Source organism: Rhinolophus hipposideros, assembly GCF_964194185.1.
Source record: "Rhinolophus hipposideros genome assembly, chromosome: 3".
In the NCBI taxonomy this organism is placed as follows: Eukaryota; Metazoa; Chordata; class Mammalia; order Chiroptera; family Rhinolophidae; genus Rhinolophus; species Rhinolophus hipposideros.
This window is the reverse complement of record NC_138049.1, coordinates 13,900,537-13,924,639: the sequence shown is the minus strand read 5'-3', so window position 1 is coordinate 13,924,639 and position 24,103 is coordinate 13,900,537. Positions and strand designations below refer to the sequence as shown.

The 24,103-nt window shown below is 39.8% G+C and overlaps 2 protein-coding genes across 3 annotated transcripts in view; one reads left to right on the top strand and one right to left on the bottom strand.

The window, feature by feature from the left end:
* RMND1 (required for meiotic nuclear division 1 homolog) overlaps positions 1-5,345 on the bottom strand; it is a 40,061-nt gene extending 34,716 nt beyond the window's left edge. The window contains exon 1 of the mRNA XM_081044387.1: positions 5,148-5,345. The gene's annotated coding sequence lies outside the window, so the exon portion shown is untranslated. The remainder of the gene's footprint in view (positions 1-5,147) is intronic.
* Positions 5,346-5,557: 212 nt separating this feature from the next.
* On the top strand, positions 5,558-18,499 carry ARMT1 (acidic residue methyltransferase 1). Of its 2 annotated transcripts, none has more exons than XM_081044385.1 (5): positions 5,558-6,129; positions 8,223-8,328; positions 8,748-8,992; positions 13,703-13,868; positions 16,761-18,499. In XM_081044385.1, the coding sequence occupies exons 1-5, from the start codon at positions 5,672-5,674 to the stop codon at positions 17,526-17,528; spliced, it is 1,743 nt and encodes a 580-aa protein (XP_080900511.1). In that variant the 5' UTR covers positions 5,558-5,671; the 3' UTR covers positions 17,529-18,499. The 2 variants fall into 2 exon arrangements, with proteins under 2 accessions (XP_080900511.1, XP_080900512.1); XM_081044386.1 differs by having other exon boundaries at positions 5,568-5,712.
* The last annotated feature ends 5,604 nt before the right edge of the window (positions 18,500-24,103 follow it).

The window sequence follows — 24,103 nt, the reverse complement described above, 5'->3', positions numbered from 1 at the left end:
CTCAAAAGGGCAGGGGGGCAGAGGGATCAGCAAATCAAACACCCCAGGCACACAGTATTGTTTATCTGACAAACAAGGAGCAACTTTAGGGGGAGCAGGAGTCAGTTGCCCAAGAGCTCAGAACTGAAAAGGAGCCAGTGGCTAGATCATAAGTGATCCATAGGCCAGAACTTTCCAAAGCGAGACTCCTGTGGTCAACTGTATGTTTAAGAAACTTGTCTTTGGTTATGATATAGGGGAGGAGCTGAGAGAGACAGAGATACTGCTGACTGAGAACTTTCTACCCACCAAGACATCTGCTTCACCTCACAATAATCCTAGGAGGCACTTCACAGGTCAGGAAACTGAGGCTTAGAGATGCAGAGATGTAAGATCTAGGCTTTTTCAATGCCAAAGACAATATGGGCAACCACCGCACTGTATCACCTCCCTTCAGAAGGAAGAGGATGAGCGACAGCAATAGTTAGGAGACAGAACCTGCTGCTGTCAAAATATCTCCAGAAGTTGGAATTCTGTGTTTAGGTCTAGTCCAATGAGTTATTATAGTTTACCTTTATTTAGTACTATCCCCTGCCAGTTGAATCATTCGGTTTTGAAGAATCTTATGACGAAATCATAGAAATCTGTATACCCAGCCCTGGATTCTTTCATCCTCTCCTAGGAAATTCTTACCTCCAAACTCTATAGACGGCCTTCAGACCGAGGCTGTGTGAAGTCCCAGGGCAGAGAAAGTTAAACGTGACAGGACAGGACAAAGAAAGTAAAAGCTACAGGACAAATAAGAAGTGTGTTTTCTATTCTTGCTCAGAAAGACAGATGTGTAGCATTTAAGGGGTCCAACACAAAAAAGATACTTAGGCTTTGTGAAAAACTAGAACACATCTCAGGAAAACGAAATTTTAATTGTACACAAATTGAAGGATAACAAGTACACTCAATTTTCAGTTCCCCTAACAACTCTATGCAACATTGTAGCACTGAATTCACATGCTCCCCATTATCCTTGTTGCAATTCTTGATGGTTTCTAAACCCATGCAGATCAGTGGAGGGCATGAGTCTTCCAATTCCCTGGCCCCCAAGTTCCCTGACGTAGCTTGTCCTCCATCCTTCCTCAGCCCCTCACTCCCAGGCTCATGTGCTCCGAGCTGTACGTAGCCAGGAGGCACGTGTGGCTATTGAGCACTTGAAATGTGGCTCAATAAAATAAGAAAACCTTTTTTCTTGTATGTTGTATTTTATACAAAATACGAAAAAGTAGAATATGGCAATGATTTTTACATTGGTTTTTGTTGAAATGTTTTTAGATATATTGGGATAAAGTAAATGAAAATTAATTTCATCCATTTATTTTCACTTTGAAAGCTTCTAGAAAACCTGTTCCATAGGCGGCTTGCACTGTATTTCTACTGGACAGCGGGGCTCTAGACTTTGTTATTTCCAGTGACTGCAACCTCATAGCCTCCATTTCAATCATCCTCCTCTCCAGATCCTACCTTTCAAATTCACTTCTTCTATCACCCAATCCCAGCAATTCTTCAAATCCAACAGGACCTCCAGTTCAACAATCCAATCACCTTTCCCTCACTCCCCACTTCACTTCCTCTACACCCAATTTATACTCTGGTCAACCATTGTAACCTCTCTCTCCCACACACCTCAAATCCTTTGCACCCCTCTCTCTGCCACATACCCACATGACATAACTTCAATCTGAATTAAATGTAACTCACCTCCTTTGTGCCTGTAGTCCTGCAGCTAAACGTAGCTGGAGACAACCAACCAACCATCCCACCTGGTCTTACTTTAAAATCATGACCACTCACTTCAGGTGGGCCTTTCACGCTGCTCACCAATGTTGACTATGTTTCCTACGATCCTCTACTTTCCACTCTCTCCTCAGACCTTCAACGCCTCCTCTTCCATTTTCACTCTCAATAATGACATTCTTTCCTTTTGGGTTGGCAAAGCAGCCAGAGAACTTCCACAAATACTCTGCCATAAACTACCTGCCCACTTATTTATTGCTTCTGTGCCCATATACTTTGTTTTCCCTTCTGCTGCCACAAGGTGGGTTGCCCCTGGCTCCATCCAGAACCAGGTCCTCCATCTGCACACTAAATGTCATCCCTTCCTGCCTCCAGAAAGGATGATTAAGCTCTTCTCCCCTCCTTCTTCCATGCTATTTATTTTTCCTCTTTACTGGTGTGGGGACAGAGCCAGAGTGGTTTCCAGGCTCTCGCCCTCATGTGGAAAGGTGCTCACTCGGGTAGTAAATGGCCATCAACTGTGACTGGGTGGCCGTCAGCTGTAACTAGTGAGCCATTGGCCACTAATATAACTGCCGTGGCTATGCTAGCAGAAAATAGGTGGCTGAGCTAGCAAGTGCGGATTGCAGCTAGCAAGTGAGGTTGGTTGGCAGAGAGAAGTGGACGGCAGGTTGCGGATATGTGGCTCCTGCTTCCTGTGTCTCCAACCCAGCTGCCAGCGAGAATATAGTGGTATGATTCTGTGTGGACAAAACCCCAAAAAACAGTTTCCAGGCTCTCGGCCTCACATAGAAAGGTGCTGGCTCGGGTAGTAAATGGCCATCAACTGTGATCAGATGCCAGCAGCTGTGGCTAGTTGGCCGTCAGCTGTAACCCGTAGGCCATTGGCCACTAATATAACTGCTGTGGCTATGCTAGCAGAGAAAGGAATGGGGGCTAGCGAGAAGATGGTGGCTGGCAAGCGCGGACTGCTGTTAGGCAGATTATGTAGATCCTGCTTCCTGTGTCTCCAGCCAAGCCTCCAGCGAGAATATATTGGTTTGATTCCCCTATCTATGGCTCCATGGGTGTTCCTTTTTGGCCTTACCGTGTCCTGCGTTCTTGGGCGGGAAGTGGGAGCTGAGACCCTGCACGACAAATGGCGCAGCGAGCAGGGTCCCCTGCGTGACAGATTCCCCTACCTATGGCCCCGTGGGTGTTCCTTTTTGGCCTCACCATATCCTGCGTTCTTATGTGGGGAGCTGGACTAGAGACCCTGCATGACATCCTGCATTACAACTGGAAAATTCCTATTAGCATACAACTATGCTTTAATTTCTCCCATCTTGTAAAAACAACTCTCCTGACTCCATCTTCCCTACCATATATATTACACCTTTTCTCTGAGCTCCCTTCCATTTAGAGGACTTTTACTTACTGTCTCCAACTCCACTTCTCTGACTTTTCTCAAACCTGCTCCGATCAGGCTTTCATCCCTAGCACTTTACCAAAACCCCCATGTCAAGGCCACTGATGAACTCCACATTTCTAAGTCCAGTGGTCACTTTTCAGTCTTCGTTTTACCTGACTTATCAGCAACATCTGACTGTTGATCACCCCACCCTCCTGGAAGCACCTTCTTCCTTTGGCTTCTACGAGACCACACTGGCCACTTATTTACCACACTGGTTGCACCTTCAGTCTCTGTCATTGGTTTCTCATCCCCTCAAGAATGCAATGAGCCAAGGCTCAGGATTTGGGCCACTTCTGTATTCTCAGCTCTTGGTGATCTCACCTAACCTCCTGGATTTGTATACCATCTACACTTTAATGAATGTCAAATATTTATCTCAAAACCACTCTGATTCCCTCAAAAACTCAGCTCCTGAACTCTTTCTACAAATCCTACTCTTCCCATGGTCTCCCCCATTCCTGAAATAGCAATTGTATCCTTATCTTTGCTAAAGCCAAAAACCTGGAGTCCCCCTTCGCTCTTCATTCTCCACACCCAATCTGTCAGCAAATCCCAGGAGCTTTCTTCGGATTAGTTCTGACCAGCAACACTGCTCCCACCTTGGTCCAAGTTGCTATCTTTCCCCAACGTACTGTAATAGCCCCCTATTTACTCTCGCCGCTTCTGCGCACCGCCTCCTACAGATTCTTCTCAACACAGCAACCAATGTGATCCTTTGAAAATTTAAGTCGGATCATATCTTTGTACACAATTTGAAATGGCCTTATATTTCACTTGAAATAAAGGCCAAAGATCTTAAAAATGACATGTGTGGCCCTGCATTCTCTGGCCCTTTATCACCAGTCTAACATCTCCTACAGTTCCTTCCCTGGCTCATTTTGCTCCAGTTGCTCTGGCCTCTGGATCTTTGCACTTACTGTTCCTTACGCTCTTCTCCCAGGTATCTGCAAGCCTCATACCCTCACCTTCAGACCTCTGCTCCAATGTCTCCTACCCAGGGAAGTCTTTCCCAGCCACTTCAATTAAAATACACGACCAGCACCCACGCTCTTCCTCCCCTTTATACTTCCCCACTGCATTTAACATCACTTGCATAACTTGTATTTTTAATTCATTAATTCATACGACAAATATGAATCGAGTTCTTATCATGTGGTAGACACTCTACTTGCTGAGAATACAGGAAAATAAAAATAGATACAAGCCCTATATTTGACCCTTCCATCACATTGGTATGACAATTAACATGGTAAATCAGCAAAATACCGGGGATGCCAAAAAAATGTATACACGTGACTTGTATTCATCTTTTGTTATTGGTATATATTACAATTTTAATAGCTTTTTTCGTCTTAAAATGTGTGTATATATTTTTCGCACCCTCTGTGTGTATTAAACAGTGACAATGCTAACGCAGAAAAACAGAAAAGGCACGGATAGACGCGTCTCTCCGCTGTACAATGCAATCCTGAAGACTGGGAGTTGTCTTTTGTTCACGCTGTGTCTCCTGTGGCCACAGTGCCCAGCACACAGTAGGTATTCAGCTTACATTTTTTGAATGAAATGCAAAGCAGCTGCCCGGTTCTTGGGCACATCTTCTATAAGAACACGGTATGAAATGGGCTGCGATTCAGTGGCTAAGGAGCGTTAATCTTTGGGAGCATACCTTCCAATTCCTTACGCTTAAAGTTATTTTACTGATCTTTGCAGTTACCGCTATACACTGGCTCAAAAAGAGGTTCAGTAAGGGTTCGTGGACTGAGTGCTTTTTTACTCCCAGCTAAGGCGACCACGGATCAGTTAGAGGCAGGGTCCATGGCGGTACCGGTGGAGCCTGCGACGCGGGAGGTCCGCGGCGGCCGGGAGCAAAGGCGGGGGACCGCTGTGCAGGACCACAAAGGCTGCGAGGGAAAGGCAACGCACTAACCTCTCCGCAGGAAGAGAAGAGGCACGCGCCCAGAGCGCCAGCTTCCGCCGCCCGGCTGCACGGGAAACAGTCGCAGCCGTGCCCTCCCGCTCCGCGCAGCCGGCCCGTCACTGCCCTTGCGCCCCTCCCGGCGGCCGGCACTGCGCAGGCGCACAGAACTCGAGGCCGGGGGCGCGCGAGCCGCCCTGTTCACGTGACTACCCCACCACGTGACCCACACCGCCGCGACCTTTTCCGCTCCCTGGGCTCTGGGCCCTCCCGGTCCCTCCTTCCGCCTTCCGCTCGCTTCCTCATTCCGCTTCGCTCGTGGCCCCTCCCCTTTCTTCCTCCCCGGAAGACCTCCGCGTCTTGGAGCCGGCCCTTGTGTGTCCCTTCTGCGGGTAACAAATAAAGTTTTTTTCATTCAAAAGCATTTTTTTTAACCCACTTCTCTCGCGTTCACAGCTCCTCCTCCGCGCCAGCACCGCCTCTCTCTTCCTGCGGCGCGTGAGATCCAAGCGTTGGCGCGGAGAACGCGGGTCGCGATGGCGGGGCCTCCGGCGTTTCTCTCGGGCCGGGACGTAGGGTTCGTGTCGCTTTCCTCGTCCAGTCCCTCCGCTGGTTTTCCTCCTGCCCACGTTTGCGGAAAGCCGGGCCTCGCCGGGGAGACGAGCGGGAGAGCCGCGGCGGGCTTGAGGGCGCCCGCTCCGCAGCGGTTGGGAGGCCAGTCCCGCCGCGGGGCGCCGCTTCCCCGGGGGCGCTTGCTCCGCGTCGGTGTCGCCAACTCGCGTGGAGGCGGGGGCGAGGCGGCCCGGGGCCCGAGTGCGCCCGCCGTGGCCGCGCTCCTGGCTGCAGACTCGGGTCTGCCTCGCGGCATCTTCCTTGGCGGCGACTCGTGGCGCCTTCGCCGACTGCACGGGAACGGAGTTGAACCCCAGCAGAGATTCCCCACGTGCCTCCCCTCTCTCCCGGGGCTTCACGCAGGCGTTGTAATAGGTTTACGGTAATTTGCATTGGGCAGTTCACTTGTCTTGAAAGTGATTCCGTTTTCTTTTTTTTTTTTTTTTACTCCCGCAGACTGCCTTGAGGCTCTGTACCCCTTCTGCTGCCTTTCAGGGTGGTGCAGGGCACGGCTTTACAATGTTTTCGTCAACGCACGTTGGGGGGGTTAAAATTCTGTGTCATAGTGAAGAGTCTCAGATCCATAGAGATGTGTTTCTGCCGATTGATGAGCTTACTCCTTAATCCCACTATAAAAAAATGCCTGTGGCGTTTTGTTTGCTAGGCGTCATGTCACAGAGTCGAGGTAAAATCGTGGACCACGGTAAGCAAAATACACCGGGGCTGCCAAAAAATCGTGTACCCGTGATGCATGTTCATCTTTTGTCTGCATATATTGAATATTATGATTTCAATACCGTTTTTTCCTTCCTTAAAATGTATGCATTTTTTTGGCATGCTCTCTATACAATTTATATGAATTTTCTCTCTATATTCATTTATATACATTGAATGACCAAATTTACATTTGAGATACGACCTTACTCCAAAATACTGCAAAACACAAGGACGCTTAGAAGAAAGTGATCTTACTTGGTGTAGATGGAGGCCAGACAGAGGTACTAGGTACCAGTGGCCCACGATTTAAGTAGGCCCTCGGGGTCATGGGCATGTGGGGAGTGTTCGCTGACTTACAAAGTTTGAGCCGAAGGCACTCCCTCACCTTAGTGCTGACATGAGTGGGACCTCACCCCCACGCCTCTGAGGAAACTTATTAACTGGAAAAATAGTAATACATGCTTTCCAATTAAGTGGAATCTTCAAAGGACTGACTGTGTTTCTGCTGCCTTGGAAAATTCAAGGGTCAATTCATTTAATGTTGCTTCTTTTCCTCCAAGAATATAATAGTGATTTTTAAAGTAAAATTCTGATCAAAGTAGTTACTACACATTAAAACCTAATCACTGTTTAGGTTATTCAAAGCACCGCAGAATCAGAAAGTGTTTTTGCAGTTTTTTTCTAGCTTTCTAGTATTATAGCTATCATTTGAGGAAACCTCCTAAAGAAATACTGGGGTATATCCTGTATTTAAAAAGTTGCAATAAGGTATTTTGAGTTTTTAGAAGTGTGAGGATCCCAAGTTAAAGTTAGAATAGGTGATTGGGGAAAGGTAGTGTCAAAATTGTGTCAACTTTCTTCGTTTTCACTTTGTCTATGGTGAGCTGAAGATATAAATTCATTGATCAGCTAAGTTCTGCTATTTAAAAACTGCACAGAATTTCACCACTTAACTAAAGTCTTTTTAGAAGTGAATCATGTATTTGAAAAAACTAATTAAAGATAAAATGGTCTATAAATTTTGGGTTTTGTATGTCTAAAATCAAGGCTATATTTAATTTATGTGAGTATATTCAAGTTTTTTTTATCTCCAGCTTTCTCTGACACTTCTAGAAAGTCGGCTTTGTTGTTGGGAGCATGAGATAGTAACTTGCCTTGATTTTGTTTGGGGAGAAAACAGGATAGAAGGAGTCATTGTGCAGGTACACAAGGCAGCAGGAAAAGCCTTTGAAAAGAATAAAATTGGCTAAAAGAGAGAAAAGAAAGAAGCAAATTCATAAATGTTTTTCATTCTTTATGTTTCTCCAGCACCTTAGAGTCAGTCTTCCAGGCAGTTTTACATCTATTGCCTCATTCATCTGTCTAACTAGGTGAAATCACTTAGTAAGTAACTGACCTGGGAGGAGAGCCTGTTTGATTTTTAGGGTAATTCTTTTTCTGTCCTATCACATTGTTAAACTAGTTTCTGATTAAGGAAAATAAAAGGAATAGAATGGGAAAGATAAGAATGATTAAACAGATTTCAGGGGAGAATCTGGGATTAAAGGCACAAAGACAGCTTCCACAATACACCGGAGAAGTTTTCATATTTTCTTATGTCTTAATATAGTAGTCAGACAATGCTGGCTTTCCTTATAATAGTTGTATGAAAAGGAATTTTAATTTAGATGAGGTGATCCAGAAACTGAAAGATGACCAATCTCCTAGTATTAATGCTACTAAGTAATAATATACTATGTACGTGACTATCTTTTCCAGATCATTTGCATATCTTACAATTAAAGACAGAATACCACAGATCTTAACCAAGGCTATTGATACGTTACATCGACATAAAAGTGAATTTTTCGAGAAACATGGAGAGGTAAGAAATGTGTTTTTTGTTAACTCTTTAACAGAAACAGTAAGCAGTTTTCCCTCTGTGATGATGGTCATTCCACCTGAAGATGATGAAAAGACCTAGTTCATAAGGTGAAACTTAAAAAAAAAGGCAGAATAGATAAGGCAGGATAATGTTGATATGAGATCTGTGTGCGTGCTTTGATTTGCAACATAAGAATTCTAAACTTCGATGTTTATAATAGTTTGTGAAGACATAAAATGTAGTTTTGGAATATAGTATTTTTTTCATTCTAAAGTTTAGGTACATAAAAATGTGTCATCCTAGAGGAATTATTCATCTATATATGTTTATGTATAAATTATATAAAAATTGTATATAGATTATTCACATTTTATATATATATATATATATATATAAATATTTCTTTCATATTCCTGCAGAAAGGCATGGAAGCTGAAAAGAAAGCTATTTCTCTTCTTTCTAAATTACGAAATGAAATGCAAACAGATAAGCCAATTATCCCCTTGGTTGAGAAGTTTGCTGATACAGACATATGGAATCAGTACCTAGAATATCAACAGAGTCTTTTAAATGAAAGTGATGGAAAACCAAGGTGGTTCTACTCACCATGGTTGTTTGTAGAATGCTACATGTATCGTAGAATTCATGAAGCAGTTATCCAGAGGTAAGTATATAACCACCAAATGAATGCTTAGATAATTCACGGTTTGAAATTATAAAATGATAAATTTAAAAATAAAAACCGGTGGAAACTTTAATTTACTTAAGCAGATTTTAATGGCACTGTTGGTCATTTCCGCAAATGTTATCGCTCTAATAGATTCTTTGCCATTATAATCCAGTTGCCTAGAGCAGACATGAGATTAAATATCTATCTAAATTAGGAACTAATTTAAAATTCTAATATAGACTTATTTTTCTTCTAGAGTAAAACAAATTGTACTGATTGAGCAAAAAATATTAATTTGAAATGATTATATAAAAAATCAATATGTACAAAGTAGCGTATGATTTTGTTTATAAAAATAGATAATATGTCAATTAATTTGGTATAAGGAATCAACAGAACAGTGAATGACTGCATTGTTTTATGCACTATCTTAATCTTCAGTCCTTTAAATGGGTAGATTAAAAAAAGACTGAAAGTTAAACACATCTTCTGAATAACTTTTATAAGTTTGTACTAATTTAATTTTTCCTAAAAACAAATTCTGCTATAGAACAGATTTATAGAGCAGAAGGAAATGTAATGTGGATCATTCTTTTAGCTCTCAGATTACAAAAATACAAGTTTGTGGAATAAGAAGAATCCTTTGGTATCTGTTCCTAAACATAGCATAGGATAATTTAAAGCAATTGATCCAACCAGCACTAATAGTGGGGAAAAAAAATTGGGGGAAATGTGCATAAATTTGACTCTGTTCATTAGCTTTTTCTCTCTTAATCTTTATAAATTATTTTTTTAAATCACAATTTGTTGTTTTTGCTGAATAAGTATGTTTTAGGACTTTTGGTCTAAAAGCAGTATACATTATGTATTAAAAATGTAGTACGCTGCCTGGCACACAGAAGGCACCCAAGCAAAAGACCATAGCTGGTACTAGTCTTTAGTATAGCTCCCATGTACTGAATACCAGGCATGTTCCAGTTACTTGGAACTCAGAGAAGTGGGGGTATTATTTGGGTTTACATTTTTCAGTTGAGGAAACAGGTTCGAAGAGGTTAATGATTTGCCCAGAGTTCCATGACTAGTAAACGGGAGAGTCAGTATTTGAGCCTAGTCTGTGTAAATTAGATTAGAGCCCTCATCAACTATCTTTTTTCCGAGTAGTAGGTTTGGATGTCTGTCAGGAACTAAGGTTAATCTGAAATTCTGGGTGATAGTTTCATATAAATAATTTTGGAAGCTATCTGTGCTACCAGCCAGAGCTGCTGAATTGTGGAAAGTCTGGGTAGCACCCGGAAAAGGTTTGGTGGAGTTCGGAAGTTAGAAAGGGAAAAGGAATGCTGTTTCTGACTTTGATTTTAGAGGTAGATCTGATTCAGAGAATAAAAAACATCTAGGGCAGAAATGCACAAACCTGGCCACACATTTATAACCCAATTGGGGAGGTTTGCTTGTTTGTTTTCTTACATGCAGATTTCGAAATTATTGTATTAAAAGAAATTCTATGGTTTAATTTGTCTGTGTTGGGGTTTGGGCATCAGTTTTTCTTTTCACACCTCGGAGATTCTGGGCAGCCTAAGTTGATATCCTTTGGTCTAGGAACAGCTTATTAAAAGGGGTAGAGGCAAAATTTCGCTCTAAGTTCCAGGAACGAGAATATTAGTTAGCCATGGATACAGAACTCGTCTAAGGTAATCTCTGTGACAGATATTTGAAGATCTGGGGCTTTGTATTATATTGTACCAGAACTCAGATTTTAGGTCAGTGTAAGAAAGAACTGATATGTGGATGATGTATTACAGAGTTGTACACTTGAAACCTAGCAACTTTACTAACTGTTGTCACCCCAATAAACATTAATTTAAAAATAAGAAAGAACTGTTGTCCTACAGCAGAACTAGCACTGAAATAAGTTTCAGATGTCCACAGTTTGTCAGCGTTCCTTGTTTCTGTGTCTGTGACAGCTCCAAAGTGACCAAAGAAGGATTTAAAAATTTTTTTGTAGGATCTCAAAGCACACATTAGCTCTAAGACATGTTTATGTTGATTTTGCTAAAGTGCAATGTACAGCGGGACAGTGCCCGTATATTAAGTGTTCAGCAGTCTTTACTGGGACACACTTGTGTCCCTGGTGCCACGGGCAGGAGGCAGACCCTTACAAGGACCCCTGAAGCACCCCCTGGGTCCTCCTCCAGTCACTGCTGTTGCAGAATCCAAGACCGGAAAGAACCCAAGCGGCACTCAGAGAGTTAGGAAGGTCACCTTTATTATGCCAGCGGGCTCAGCGGGATCTTGCCCAAAAGGCTGAGCCCCCAGCAAGGTTTTGAGCAGGTTTTTATGGGTTGGGGACTTCCTTCAGTCGGGGAAGGGGCAGGTGTCCTCTGGTGATTGGCTCGGGGTGTGGCTTGGAGGAGATTATGGGGAAGTGGGCTGGGGCTTAGGCTGGGGACTTCTCTCTCACTCGGGCCACCATTTTAGATCAGTTCCACGTGGCAGGGAACCATTTTAAGGTCAGTTTCCCCATCACTACTATCACTGTGTCTCAATAATAACCACGATGCTGATCAGTATTTTGCCTGTTTTAAAACTTCATTTAAATGGAATTTTATGGGCTATAGTTTTGTGTCTGACTTCTTTCACTCTGTTATGTTGGTGAGATTCATCCATCTTGTTTGCATATAATTGTAAATCATTTTTACTGCTGCACAAATATGGCATTTTATGAGTATATCACACTGTTTACCTATCCTGTTGTCGGTAGATATTTGAGTTGTTTCCAGTTTGGGGTTATTCTGAAGAGTACTGCTACAAACATTCAAACACTTGTGTTTGGTGAACGTACATGTGTATGTGTTTCTGCTGGGTGTGCACCTAAGAATGAACCACTGGCTTATAGTATATGCACATATACAGCTTTAGAGGATTGTAAAATTGCAAACATTTTAAAATCAGAAGTCATATATAGTTATGTGCGTTTACTCTTTTAAATACAAGAAATAAGCTCATTCTTAATATGAGGTGTGACTTTAAACTAATGAATGATTTGTTAATAAAACAGTAGAACAAAGGTCGGCAAACTTTTCCTCTAAAGGGCCAGATAGTAAATATTTTAGGCTGTGTGGGTGGGTGGGGGGCACATGGTCATAGTTGAAGGTACTCACCCTGTCATTGCAGTGCAAAAGCAGCCCTAGACGGCCCATACATAAATGAATGAGCATGGCTGTGTTCCAATAAAACTTCATTTATGGATACTGAAAATTTAATTTCATGTGTCGCAAAGTATTCTTCTGATTGTTTCCAACTATTCAAAAATGTAAACACCATTCTTAGCTTGCAGGTCATATAAAACAAGTGGCAGGCCAGATTGGGTCTGCAAGCCATAGTTTGCTGACCCTACACTTGAACCTGTGCTGCTAAGTAATTTTTATCCTTTTAAGTCACCTTGAGAGACTGATTTATGTCAGCAATGCTGCCATTGCTAAAAACACCTCTTAATTCTTTGGAACTTCTTTCAAAGCCAGTTTGAAGCCTCAAAAAGAATATTAGTCTCATTATTTTTTAGTCACTCCTCATTTTCGACCAGAAATGTTTCTCTCCCTTTGATTTACACACCCCATTCTACTGAAATGACTCTGAGTGACTTTTGGCTGTTTCCAAAAAGAAATTAACACCAAAGGAGGAAGACACGCTATCACTGACAGGACGTTTGATAATGTGCCACAGGTACTGAAGAAAATTCCAAAAGAGGAATTCCAAAAGTACTTTGAGCAATGGCAGCACCCTTGGAATAAGGGTGTAGCTCCCAAGGTGACTGACTGGAAGGAGGCAGCAATCAGTTGGATGTATAAATGCTGGTATGTTTTTGTGTTTTAATCAGTCCCATTAACTCAGTCATACGGTTTTTACCCTCAGGATGACCCATGGAAAAAGAGCAGCTAATTTAGAAGATCAGATGTCGTGAATGTCTTTTGTATTTGATTCTGTAAAGGCTGTTATGTTAGTCATTATACCTTCTCAGTTATATTTTCTTTAGGCCAGTATTAATATTATTTGAGATCTCGTTGGACAGCATGAAGATGTAGCCGTGACACATCCATCACTGTTGGTCAGAATCAACTTGGGAATAAAAGTTGCCAAAACACAAACAAACAAAAAAACTACACATAAACGATCAAAATTTGTCATTATAATAAAATTTCCATTAGTATTGTTTGATTTATCTCAAGTAGTCATTGGGTTCCCATAATACCTGAGTTTGATTGTGTTTATGATTACTATTCAAATACTCTGTTTACATCCATGTTTGTTACTTGAAACCCTACCACATTGAGCACACCAAAAAAAGTTTTGTTAAACCAAAGTAATTGTCTTGAAATTTTGTTTTTCTTAATCCTTTTGCCCTGGAAACCCTACTGGGTAAATAATTATGGACATAGTCACTAATTATGTAGTACTTCCAATAAATGATTAGGGAACTTTGACAATTAATTAAAGTGAGTTCGGGGAATTTATTTTTGTGTAATTTGATTTGTGTACTTTGATTATTTTTGTATAATTCAAACTATGTTACAGCTCGTGTCTATTACTAGTAGTTTTTGAGACTGAATGCTATTGTTACCTTTCATTAAAGACTGTAATTACTCAAATGTTTTTTTAAAAGCCACAGAATTACATAAATATTTCACTTATGTTTTTCTCATATCTTAGTCCACCAATCGATGACTTTGATGTATTTAGAGAATCAAAAGAACAAAACTTCTTTGAGTCACAGGAATCTGTCATTGCCTTATGTACTCACCTGCAAGAGTTGATGAAAACTATTGAAGATCTAGATGAAAATCGGCTAAAAAATGAGTTTTTTAAACTTCTTCAGGTAAATGTGATAATCTCCTGAGTGTATTTATTTATTTTAAACAGTTGAAAAATAAACTGGTACACGTTCAACAACAAAGCACGTATATACAGTGTTATTTTAGTTATAATTGATCATTTTCTAAATCATTTTAGTAATAGCGTTATTCAAAAGATAAAAATCCATTAAATCCATTTAATCTCCGAAAATGGGTTTTGAAATCTCTTCTGCTCTACCTGGAGGTGATTGTAGAGGCACAGGATATTAGTAGCTTCATAGCTTCTGTTGTTCTTGAGAGAATACTTGACAGTCGTGGCCTGACTTGGGCATGAATGCCGGCTTTGTCACTTATTTGTGGTTGGGTCTGAGGCAAATTGCTTAATTTCTCTGAGCTTCATTTTTGTCATCTGTTAAATAAGGATGATATTGTGCACTTCATAATTTGATGTAAGGATTCAATTGGACTCATTCCTGTGAGTGTTGAGCATGGAGCCTGGAACACAGACGCTGCTGTCATCATCAGGTAGAAACACTCGGGTGATCAGTGACCTGTTTAATATGGTTTTATGACATGTTTTCATCTATATTAAGTTTAGTTTTCAACTCTCATTCAAAACGTTCTTAGATTTATAGTACTAGATTTGGAACTATTTGAAAATGTGTAGTTTTACACAGAAGTATCCCCAGCCCTCACTTCCAGAAAGAGTTGTTAGAAAGTGTTATGAAGAGAATTTAAGCAGGGAAGGGGACCGGGAACGGCTGCAGTGTTAAGTGGGGCTGCCAGGGAAGGGTGGGAGACTTGCGGAAAGACCAGCAGCAGGAGGAGGAGTGGGTCACTGCAGATCTGCGGTGGAACATCCCTGCTGAGGCCCTAGGGTGTTGGAGAAATGGGGAGGAGGGGGAAGGATTCTGTAGGAAATGAGAGGGGCAAGAGGGTCTGGAAGGGCCACAGAAGGCCTCGTAAGAAAGGTAAGGATTTGGGTTTGATTCCCAATGTGAAATGGGAAGCTATTAGAGAGTTTGGATCAAAGGAGTGATTATATGATTTATTTCAAGGATTACTTCTGAAAATAGACTGAAGGAGCTCAAAGGTAGAAACCAGAGATCTGTTATTAAAATGACTCAGATGAAGGATGACTGGACCACGCTGGTAGGGGTTAGGTGTCATCAGATTCTGGATATACTGTGAAAGTAGGGGCTCCAGAATGTGCGGTCAGGTTGTGGGACGTGACAAAATCCTGGTGAAACTTTTAGGGCAAGCAGAGTAAGCTGTGTGATGAAAAGGGACAGGCCTATTTTGAGTTTGGAAGAAAAGTTGTCAGGGTATTGTTAATAAATAAACCTAGTTATCTTTTCCCTCTCTGAACTTCCTTTCTGCTTAGCTTAGAATTAAGGAAAGAAAGAGGTCAGCAGGTTACTCTTTACCCCCAGTTAGCCCATTCTTTCCTGGAATAGTCGTTTAAATATGTTCTTTGTCCTATAAGTATAATGTGAAGGAGAACTACTGACCTAGTTTCTGCCGTCTAATTTGGCCAGCTACCCCAAACTGCCGCGCTGCTCCCCAATAAGTCGGCCAAGGTTGTGCTCCTGATGACCAGCAGGTTCACTTCCTACGAGGAGCCTGAAGCTGCTGCTTTAGTTTGCAGAGAATACTGATCTGTTTTTAAAAGCCTTAGAACTCTGCCACTGTCCGCACGACTGTTTCAGAGTCTACTCTGTCAGACACTGTTCTCGATGCTGGGCGTGCGATGGTGAGAAAAACAGACCAATGCCTTGTTGTCATAGACCTTGTAATCTCGAGGGAATATAGACAATCAAATAGGGCACAACTCAGTATAGAATTAATAACAGGCTGGGAGATGGTGTGAAGGAAAAGTACAGGAAACCAGCAGAGACCCTGACCTCAGTTGGCGAGGGCCATCATCTGCGCCACTGTGTGTTTCTGCATCAGAGTTGGACTGATTCTTTTTTAAAAATCTCACTTATCTTTCTTTTTAAAATAATTTTCTTGGTTAAAATATGCATTTTCTTCTTATTTTGAAACACGAGTAGAATTTGTTTTGGCTAATATTTATAGAGTATAGAGTATGCCAGTTATTGGGCACATTACTTACACCTATTATGTCAATTCTCACAATAACTCTGAGGTAAGTACTATTATTATCTCATTTTTCAGTTGTGTAACCTGAGCCTTAGAGATCACATGCAATTTACCAATGGTCATTAACTGGAAATGCTGGGATTTGAACCCAGGTCTGTTTGATTCCAGAGCTGGCACTTCTAAATACGTAATTTTAGTTATAGCTAAAACAAACAAACAAAAAAACTAGGGCTGTATACCATGTCATGCAAACTAACCTTGTGTATTATTTCAATTTAAAGTAGAATAATAGATTATTAGAATTGGAAGAGTGTTTAGATGTCACCTTGTCCAATTTCTTCATTTTTACAATTGAGAGAACTAAATCCCAGAGAGGTTGGATATAGTAAAAGAAATAGAGCAGTTAAGGAGGACAGGGGGTGCTAGGAGGAAAAAAGGAACTTTAATTTTTCTCTTGACTCTGGATTATAAAGTAAACATTGTAGCTTCTGTTTACAGCATCAAGTCATGTTCTCATATCTGCAAGATGCAAAAACTTATTCTGATTAGATATGTCATTAAAATCATTCAGACCAGTTTAAAGTTCATTACATACTGACCAATTAAAAGTTTTATTGTTTTACCTTTTTATACAGCATCATGTAAACAGTCTTTGCATTATTAGACAAAGTATCAAAATTTGATGAACATTTTAAGAGTTTTGTAGAAATAATTATGAATACTTTTAGCAACCCCTCCCCCCACATCCTACATTATAGTTTTTGTTGGTTATTCAAAACATGGGTAAACATTTCGTACTTTTTCTTTTTCAGATTTCACTGTGGGGAAATAAGTGTGATCTGTCTCTATCAGGTGGGGAAAGCAGTTCTCAGAAGACCGATATAATAGATTCTTTGGAAGACCTAAAACCTTTCATTTTAGTGAATGATATGGAACATCTTTGGTCGTTGCTTAGCAATTGCAAGAAAACAAAAGAAAAAGCATCTACTATTAGGGTGGATATTGTTCTAGATAATTCTGGGTTTGAACTTGTTACCGATTTAACACTAGCTGACTTCCTATTGTCTTCTAAACTGGCTACTGAGATCCATTTTTATGGAAAAACGATTCCATGGTTTGTTTCTGATACTACTATACATGATTTCAACTGGTTAATTAAACAAGTGAAGCATTCTAATCACAAATGGGTGTCCAAGTGTGGGGCTGACTGGGAAAACTATATTAAAATGGGCAGATGGGTTTACCATGATCATATATTTTGGACGCTTCCTCATGAATTCTGTGCCATGTCTCAGGTTGCCCCTGACTTATATGCTGAACTACAAAAGGCACATTTAATTCTATTCAAGGGCGATTTGAATTACAGGAAGTTGACAGGTGACAGAAAATGGGAGTTTACTGTTCCTTTTCATCAGGCTTTGACTGGTTTCCATCCTGCCCCTCTCTGCAGTATCCGAACACTAAAAGCTGAGGTTCAGGTTGGTCTGCAGCCCGGGCAAGCTGAACAGCTCGCAGCTTCTGAGCCCAACTGGCTGACCGCTGGGAAATACGGAATATTTCAGTTTGACGGTCCGCTTTGACTTGCTTTAGGAACTCTAATTTGTGTAGAAAGATCAGGCAAGCAATTTTTAGCCGCAGAAAAGCGGTGTGCGAATTTAGTCACTTCACTGATCTGTGTCAGCTCTGGGAAGCTTGGCTTCTCAGTGCCCAGTGACATGCGCTCTGGGTGCCTTTTCCTTTGAACATTTTGCCCCACTACTTTGTTTGGGGGTGAATGGATTCGGCTAGTTTACAGATCTTTACATTTATGTTGGAATCAATCTTAGTAACTTATTTCAAGTTAAATGCATAATTTCAAGTGGTTTTCATGAGCTTATTTTTAATAGGGCAGAAAAGCAAAATATAAGTGAATTCTGCTTTTAAAGTTCACATTTTAAAATCCTGTGCTGCATGGTATTTCGTATTCTAGGAAGCATGGAATTTTATTTAACTTGATTTTGGGCTCTAGAAATAAAGGCTCTGTGAAAGTATACATCTTAAATATGCTTTGTAAAGAGAGGCATTCTTACAGCTGTGGTAGTTGAACACATGAAAGTAAAACTTACCTCATAAGTTAATTCCAAATTTCGTTCTTAAATTTTATTTCATTTCAATAGCCTGTTTTGTTTGCATGCATTTGTATTTTGATTGACTTGTGGAATGGATGGTAGGAAACACAAAACTGAACAGAATGAAAGAAATGCTATTTGAAGAAAAATATAATATCTTTTACATCCTATTTATGATATCTATGATTTTAACACAAGTGTTTTAAATGAACGTATTTTTAGATTGTCCTTCAGTTTAAAAAGTACTTTAGAATAGGTTCTTATGCATTGAATTTGGAGTACTACCAATGAGTTGATTCATTTTTTTTTATATTCTTACTCATTTATTGGTGATCAATAAATAGTAAAAACAGTAAGTTACTGGTCAATTTGTTTTGAAACTAAAATTGGAAATAAACCTGGAAATGTTTTCTTGCACTAAAATAATAAAGTGAATTGTACTGAAAGTCACATTGGTTTTATTTTCCAATGGGAGAAAGTCAAGAAGGGAAGATTTAAAATGAGGTGTATATAATGAAAAACCCCATAATGCATATTATAGATGTTGCTAAAGCAGTTCTTAAATTAGGTCACTTATATGAAGTTATGGCGTATATCCTCGTTAACTGTTTAAAAATTTGTTTTGTAAAATGTTTATATAAAACCACACATTTTGAATTTACTCTTTCCTTCTTTACATGTGTTCCTATTTTAAACATTAAGTTACTTAAATACTGAGCATATTCGAATTACTTGTAGACGCTTGACCTAAGTTAGAACATATATTTGTATGTTTGTATTGACTTCATAGCCACAGTGTCAGCTATAGGGTAATATATTCCATTTCCCAAAGCACTGCAATTTTCTCTCTTTTTACCATGTTCTAGTAAGAATATGAAAGGAGGATGTATGAGGAAGTAGTTCACCCCTCCTACGAGAAAGAGAGCAACAAGAAAGGTGGCACTGTGGAAGAGGAAGTCAAAGAGGCATTTTAAAAAATGCTTAGCTGGAGGGAGGGCCCGCCTGTTGTTTTACCAGCTGATTTTTTTAAAACCAACTTTTTGGAACTAGGACTCACATGCAATTCATCCATTTAACGAGTACACTATTTTAGTACACTCACGGGGTATGCAGCCGTTACCCAAATCCAGTTTCAGAGCATTTACATCCCTGTACGCATTACGTCATCTCCCTTTCCCCTCGCAGGACTTGGCAGCTGGTAATCTACATTTTGTTTCTGGATTTGCCTATTTGGACATTTCATATGTAAATAGAAGCATAATATTTGATCTTTTGTGACTGGCTTCTTTTTAAGGTTCATCAGAGGAAGTGTGTGTCAGTACTCTGTTTCTTTTTATTTATCCATTTTATCAATATACTACATAGGGATGTACCATATTTATCCATTCTCAGTGGGTGGACATTTGGATTGTTTCCGCTTTTTGACTGTTAAGAACAATGCTGCTTTGAACGTTCATGTCCAAGTTTTTTTGTGTGTGTATGGTTTTAGTTCTCTTGGGTATATACCTAGGAGTGAAAGTGCTAGATGGCAGTATATGGCAGCTGTGTTTAATGTTTTGAGGAACTGCCAAACGTTTCCAAAGTGTTTGCAACGTTTTGCATTCCCACCAGCAATGTATGGAGCCTCTGATTTCTCCACACCCTTGTCAGCCTTTGTTACTGTCCGTGTTTTTGATTCTAGCCATGCTACTGGGTGTGAAATGGTAGCTCGTGGTTTTGATTTACATTTCCCTAATGAGTAATGTGGAGCATATTTTCATGTGCTTATCGGCCATTTGCATATCTTTTGGAGAAATGCCTTTAATTCCTTTGCCCATTTAAAATTAGGTTATCTTTTTATTGAGCTGTAAGAGTTTTTAGATTCTCTGCATGCAAGTCGCATCAGAAGTAATTTGCAAATGTTTTCTTCCATTCTGTAGGTTATCTTTTCACTTTCTTGATGGTATCATTTGCAGCACAAAGTTTTAGATTTTGATGAAGTCCTCTTTATCTGTTTCTTTTGTTGCAAAACATTGGTTTTTGAACTGCTGTTTAACACCCCTTAAGAGCCACTGAAGAGAGGAATCTTATCCGATGGACAGGGCTCTGCCTACAGCCCTGCCCTGCCGACCCACTTGTTTCTACCCTAGCAAATTTGTCCTATGTATGTTGGGCATAGGTACAGAGGAGCATGATAGGGAAAGCTGAGGCTCTGGCGTTAGCTGGGGGCAGGTTTTCCACCAAAGAGCTCACTGATCTCAGGAACTTTCCCAAATGAGACATCTGCAATTGTTTGAACTGCTGATACCATACTTGTTAAGTATGAAGTAACTCCTGAATAAAGCAGCTCATAAATTTCATGTAATACATTTTTATCAAGACATAGATTCAATAGCTTAGTTATATTATGGTGGAAATGTAGATGAAGGGCAGGTAAATAATCAGATGGAGGATGGTTTATAGTCTGGGTTTATGCTACTTTTTTATTGAATGGCAGATGGGCGATCTTTTGGGATTTAGCTTTTTTTTTGTTTTAATAATTTGAGGTGGTATTTTGTGTTTGATAAAATGCAGTATTGCTTTTGAACCTTTTAAAAGCCAGAACCTGTGCTGTTCAACCTCAACGTCATGTTTCTATAAAAACTACCCACCACAAAAGGCAATATCAACATAGTTCAAACCCTTTACTTACATTTTATGAAAACTCCAGAGTGGATTGAAAACACAATTCAGAGTTAGACTTATTAAATTCCCTTTCTCACCCATTTTCTTAACAGCTCTCTCTTTCCCCAACGCCCCTGAGCCTTGTTCTGGTGCCTCTCCTTCCACCAAGTTTTTCTTCTCCTTTTTGGCTGGACTGGGGTGACTGAATACTTCTACCCATTCATCTCTCATTGTCTAGATAAAGTGTTAACGTCCTGTCTGACATGGTAAGCGATAAGTGACATCTGGAAATTACAGAAAATGAATGAAGCAGAGGTAAAAATGAAAACAACATAATTCTATCACCTCCAAATACTCCTGTTAAGATTTTTTTTAAAAAAGATTTTATTGGGGAAGGGGAACAGGACTTTATTGGAGAACAGTGTGTACTTCCAGGCCTTTTTTCCAAGTCAAGTTGTTGTCCTTTCAATCTTAGTTGTGGAGGGCGCAGCTCAGCTCCAGGTCCAGTTGCAGTTTTCTAGTTGCAGGGGGCACAGCCCACCATCCCTTGCGGGACTCCAGGAGTTGAACCAGCAACCTTGTGGTTGAGAGCCCACTGGCCCATGTGGGAATCGAACCGGCAGCCTTCGAGTTAGGAGCATGGAGCTCTAACGGCCTGAACCATCGGGCCGGCCCATTCCTGTTAAGATTTTTCATATGTGTATTTCTATAAGTTTTTCTCCATGTGTAGAGTTTTTATTTTATTTTAACATTTCTAAGATAAAAAAAGCACACTGCTTAAAAATGTTTTAAAATTCTGAAGTATGTTTCCAACTTCCAATTTTTTTTTGTCTGGTTGGTTTTGTTGTTATTGTTGTTATTTTACTTTTGCATTTTTTCTAGTTTACTAATTAGTTCCTGCTGGAGGAATAGCAGGAACTAGCTTTTTCTTGGATAGCAGTATGACCTGGGACTCAGTAATGGTCAGGGACTCATAAATCCCTGGTCTCTTGTTAATCGTGTGACCTAAGTCATCTTCTCACAATTTTACTGGAAAAGGAGAAGTTATTTCTGGTCAACTTGAACTACATTCAATCTCAAACCCAGATTTCCCTAGGGAAAGTGGAGTCATGCTGAAAGATATCAGCATTCTGACATCCCCTAGTGGCCACCTGAGTATTCCATAAGCCCCCGTCTTTTTTCTTCCTTTTAAACTACAGGCAGGGAGATACTGTTGGTTATGGAGCGTCAGTTAGTATACTCTGAGCCCTCCCATTAGAGACCGCCACTCACATGGTTCTCCAGCCTCCCTGCTATTCTTTAGTGGGTCACATTTCCCCCTTGCCGTTTGTTGAATATTCATTATTCAGACCTTTTATAAAATAGAAGGGAAAATCAGTTCTTACTGAAGACACTTCTAAAGTGTTGATTCACATTAATCCTACATTTCATGGGGCAGCCGCCGACTGTCTTCCTGTATTTGCACCACATACCATATTGAGCACAGAGTAGGAGCTCAATGAATGAGTGGTTGATAGGTGATGAATTCCAGCATTTGAAATAAGTTTTAAACCTTTGAGGTGATGCTATTTAAATTGAATTCTGAAGGATGACATGAGTCTGCTAGAAAGCCTAATCAATTAAATCAATTAGTATTTTTGTTGAATGAATTAAACATAATTGGGAGTTTTCCATTAATGTATGCATCTTTGAATACTGTTTTATTCCTTCAGTATTTTATGGTGATCAATTTCCCATTTGTCAAAAATTCTTCAAAAATGTGATTTTTAATGGCTACAAACATTTCATCATATAGCTAGATCATGTTTCCTTTTGCTATGTAGAGTGTTCAAAATTTTTGCTATTATAAAAGAAGCTGAAATACAGGCAACTTCATACCCATAATTATTTGAAGCTACCCAACTATTCTAGTTCTTGTAGAATAGTGTTTGTATTAGACTTATAGCCCCAAACTCTCAATATTGAGTACTTGCTTTATATGAGAAGGGAAGTTGCCTTTCTCCTTACTGAAAAAAAAAATTATACTATGTTGATGACTTTCAATCCCGCTTGAGTTCAATACAAAGTTTAGGCACAAGGGGGAGATCCTTTAACGTAATAAAGTGGCTGGATTTCTCTTCTGTACTATTTAGTACAGAGATTTCAGTAAGAAAAACTGGCCGAGTATAATTTTCATTGTTGACTGCACACATTTCTGTGGTTTCAACTTTAAAATCATTACACTGGAGCTAGGATTCTGGTGTCTACCATGGTAAAACACAGGTCAAAGACAATAAAATTGTGTCCTCATTCCTTTCTTGGCTGAAATTTTCTGTATACATACAATGCAACAGAATATTACAGTGGTTTCTCGTAGAAGTATATCAAAATGTGAATTTGAAAATAAAATTCAGGAACAGTGGAAAAAAGGAATAGAATTTTGTTAACAATGTAGAAAAGTCACATTAGAAAAAACTTTGTTAAGAAAATACAAGTTATTACTTTCCAATTCAGTTAACCTTTGCTTGAAAGAAAGAAGCCATACTATATTTGTTTCCTTATTTTGTAAATTTTAATACAGCAAATTGATTTTTACCATGATTGAAAAAAATGTAAAGGAACTAATATTCCAGTTCTGTCTTACATTTAAGATACAAATTGGGCTTGGTATGTCTCCTGCACAGAAATTCTCCTGGTGTCTGAAGCATTCAGTGGATAGAATCCAGGTGGTCTGTAGACTGGGTGGGAAACACATTTTTAAATTTTCATTAATATCTAATTGAAATTCAGTATTTCCTTCAATTTTGAATATGGGCCGTAAACCTCAGCAAGATTAGCAGTGCCTGTGCCTTTGTCCCCTGTAGAAATCACAGATCTTTTCATATTACATTACAGTTATGTTAGATATCTTGAAATACTGTTTCATCACTGGCTCAAATTTAGGCACTTTTTTTGGAGAAGTTCATGGCACCAAGGCAGGTTAAGAACACCTGCTCTTATGTTTCTCCCTTTCCTTCAATGTTCCTTCTTTTCATATCTAAAAGTTGGTGAACGTCATGCTGGGTTTATTTTTATTTATTTTTTTGTGGCCAAGCAGAGACACATTATACTGTATTTTCTCTTCTCATCTCAAACGTCACTTAATACTAATCATTCTCCAGCTTGGTGTCTTCCAGGGGTCCTTAAAAGAAATAAAGGATTTCACACATGGACATGGGTTGAATCATCTTTAGCCTTATCAATTTATCATTAGGAGGTTTTTTTTAAATAAAGAGATGAAAAGGTGTTTAGAATGTTTTTCCTATTTAGAACACTTATCTTAAACTATTTTAAAGATCCTAAAAGTCAGAAATCAGAAAGTTGTTTAAAATACAAAGCAAGAAGTAAAATTCAACAAAAATTTTTTTCAGGTACGTTCTCAATTT

Coding starts and splice junctions, on each gene's coding strand:
- ARMT1 (XM_081044385.1), top strand. CDS start 5,672: ATGGCGGGGCCTCCGGCGTTTCTCTCGGGCCGGGACGTAGGGTTCGTG. Junction 6,130..8,222: donor GGCGTTGTAATAGGTTTACG/GTAATTTGCATT, acceptor TATCTTTTCCAG/ATCATTTGCATATCTTACAA. Junction 8,329..8,747: donor TTTTCGAGAAACATGGAGAG/GTAAGAAATGTG, acceptor ATATTCCTGCAG/AAAGGCATGGAAGCTGAAAA.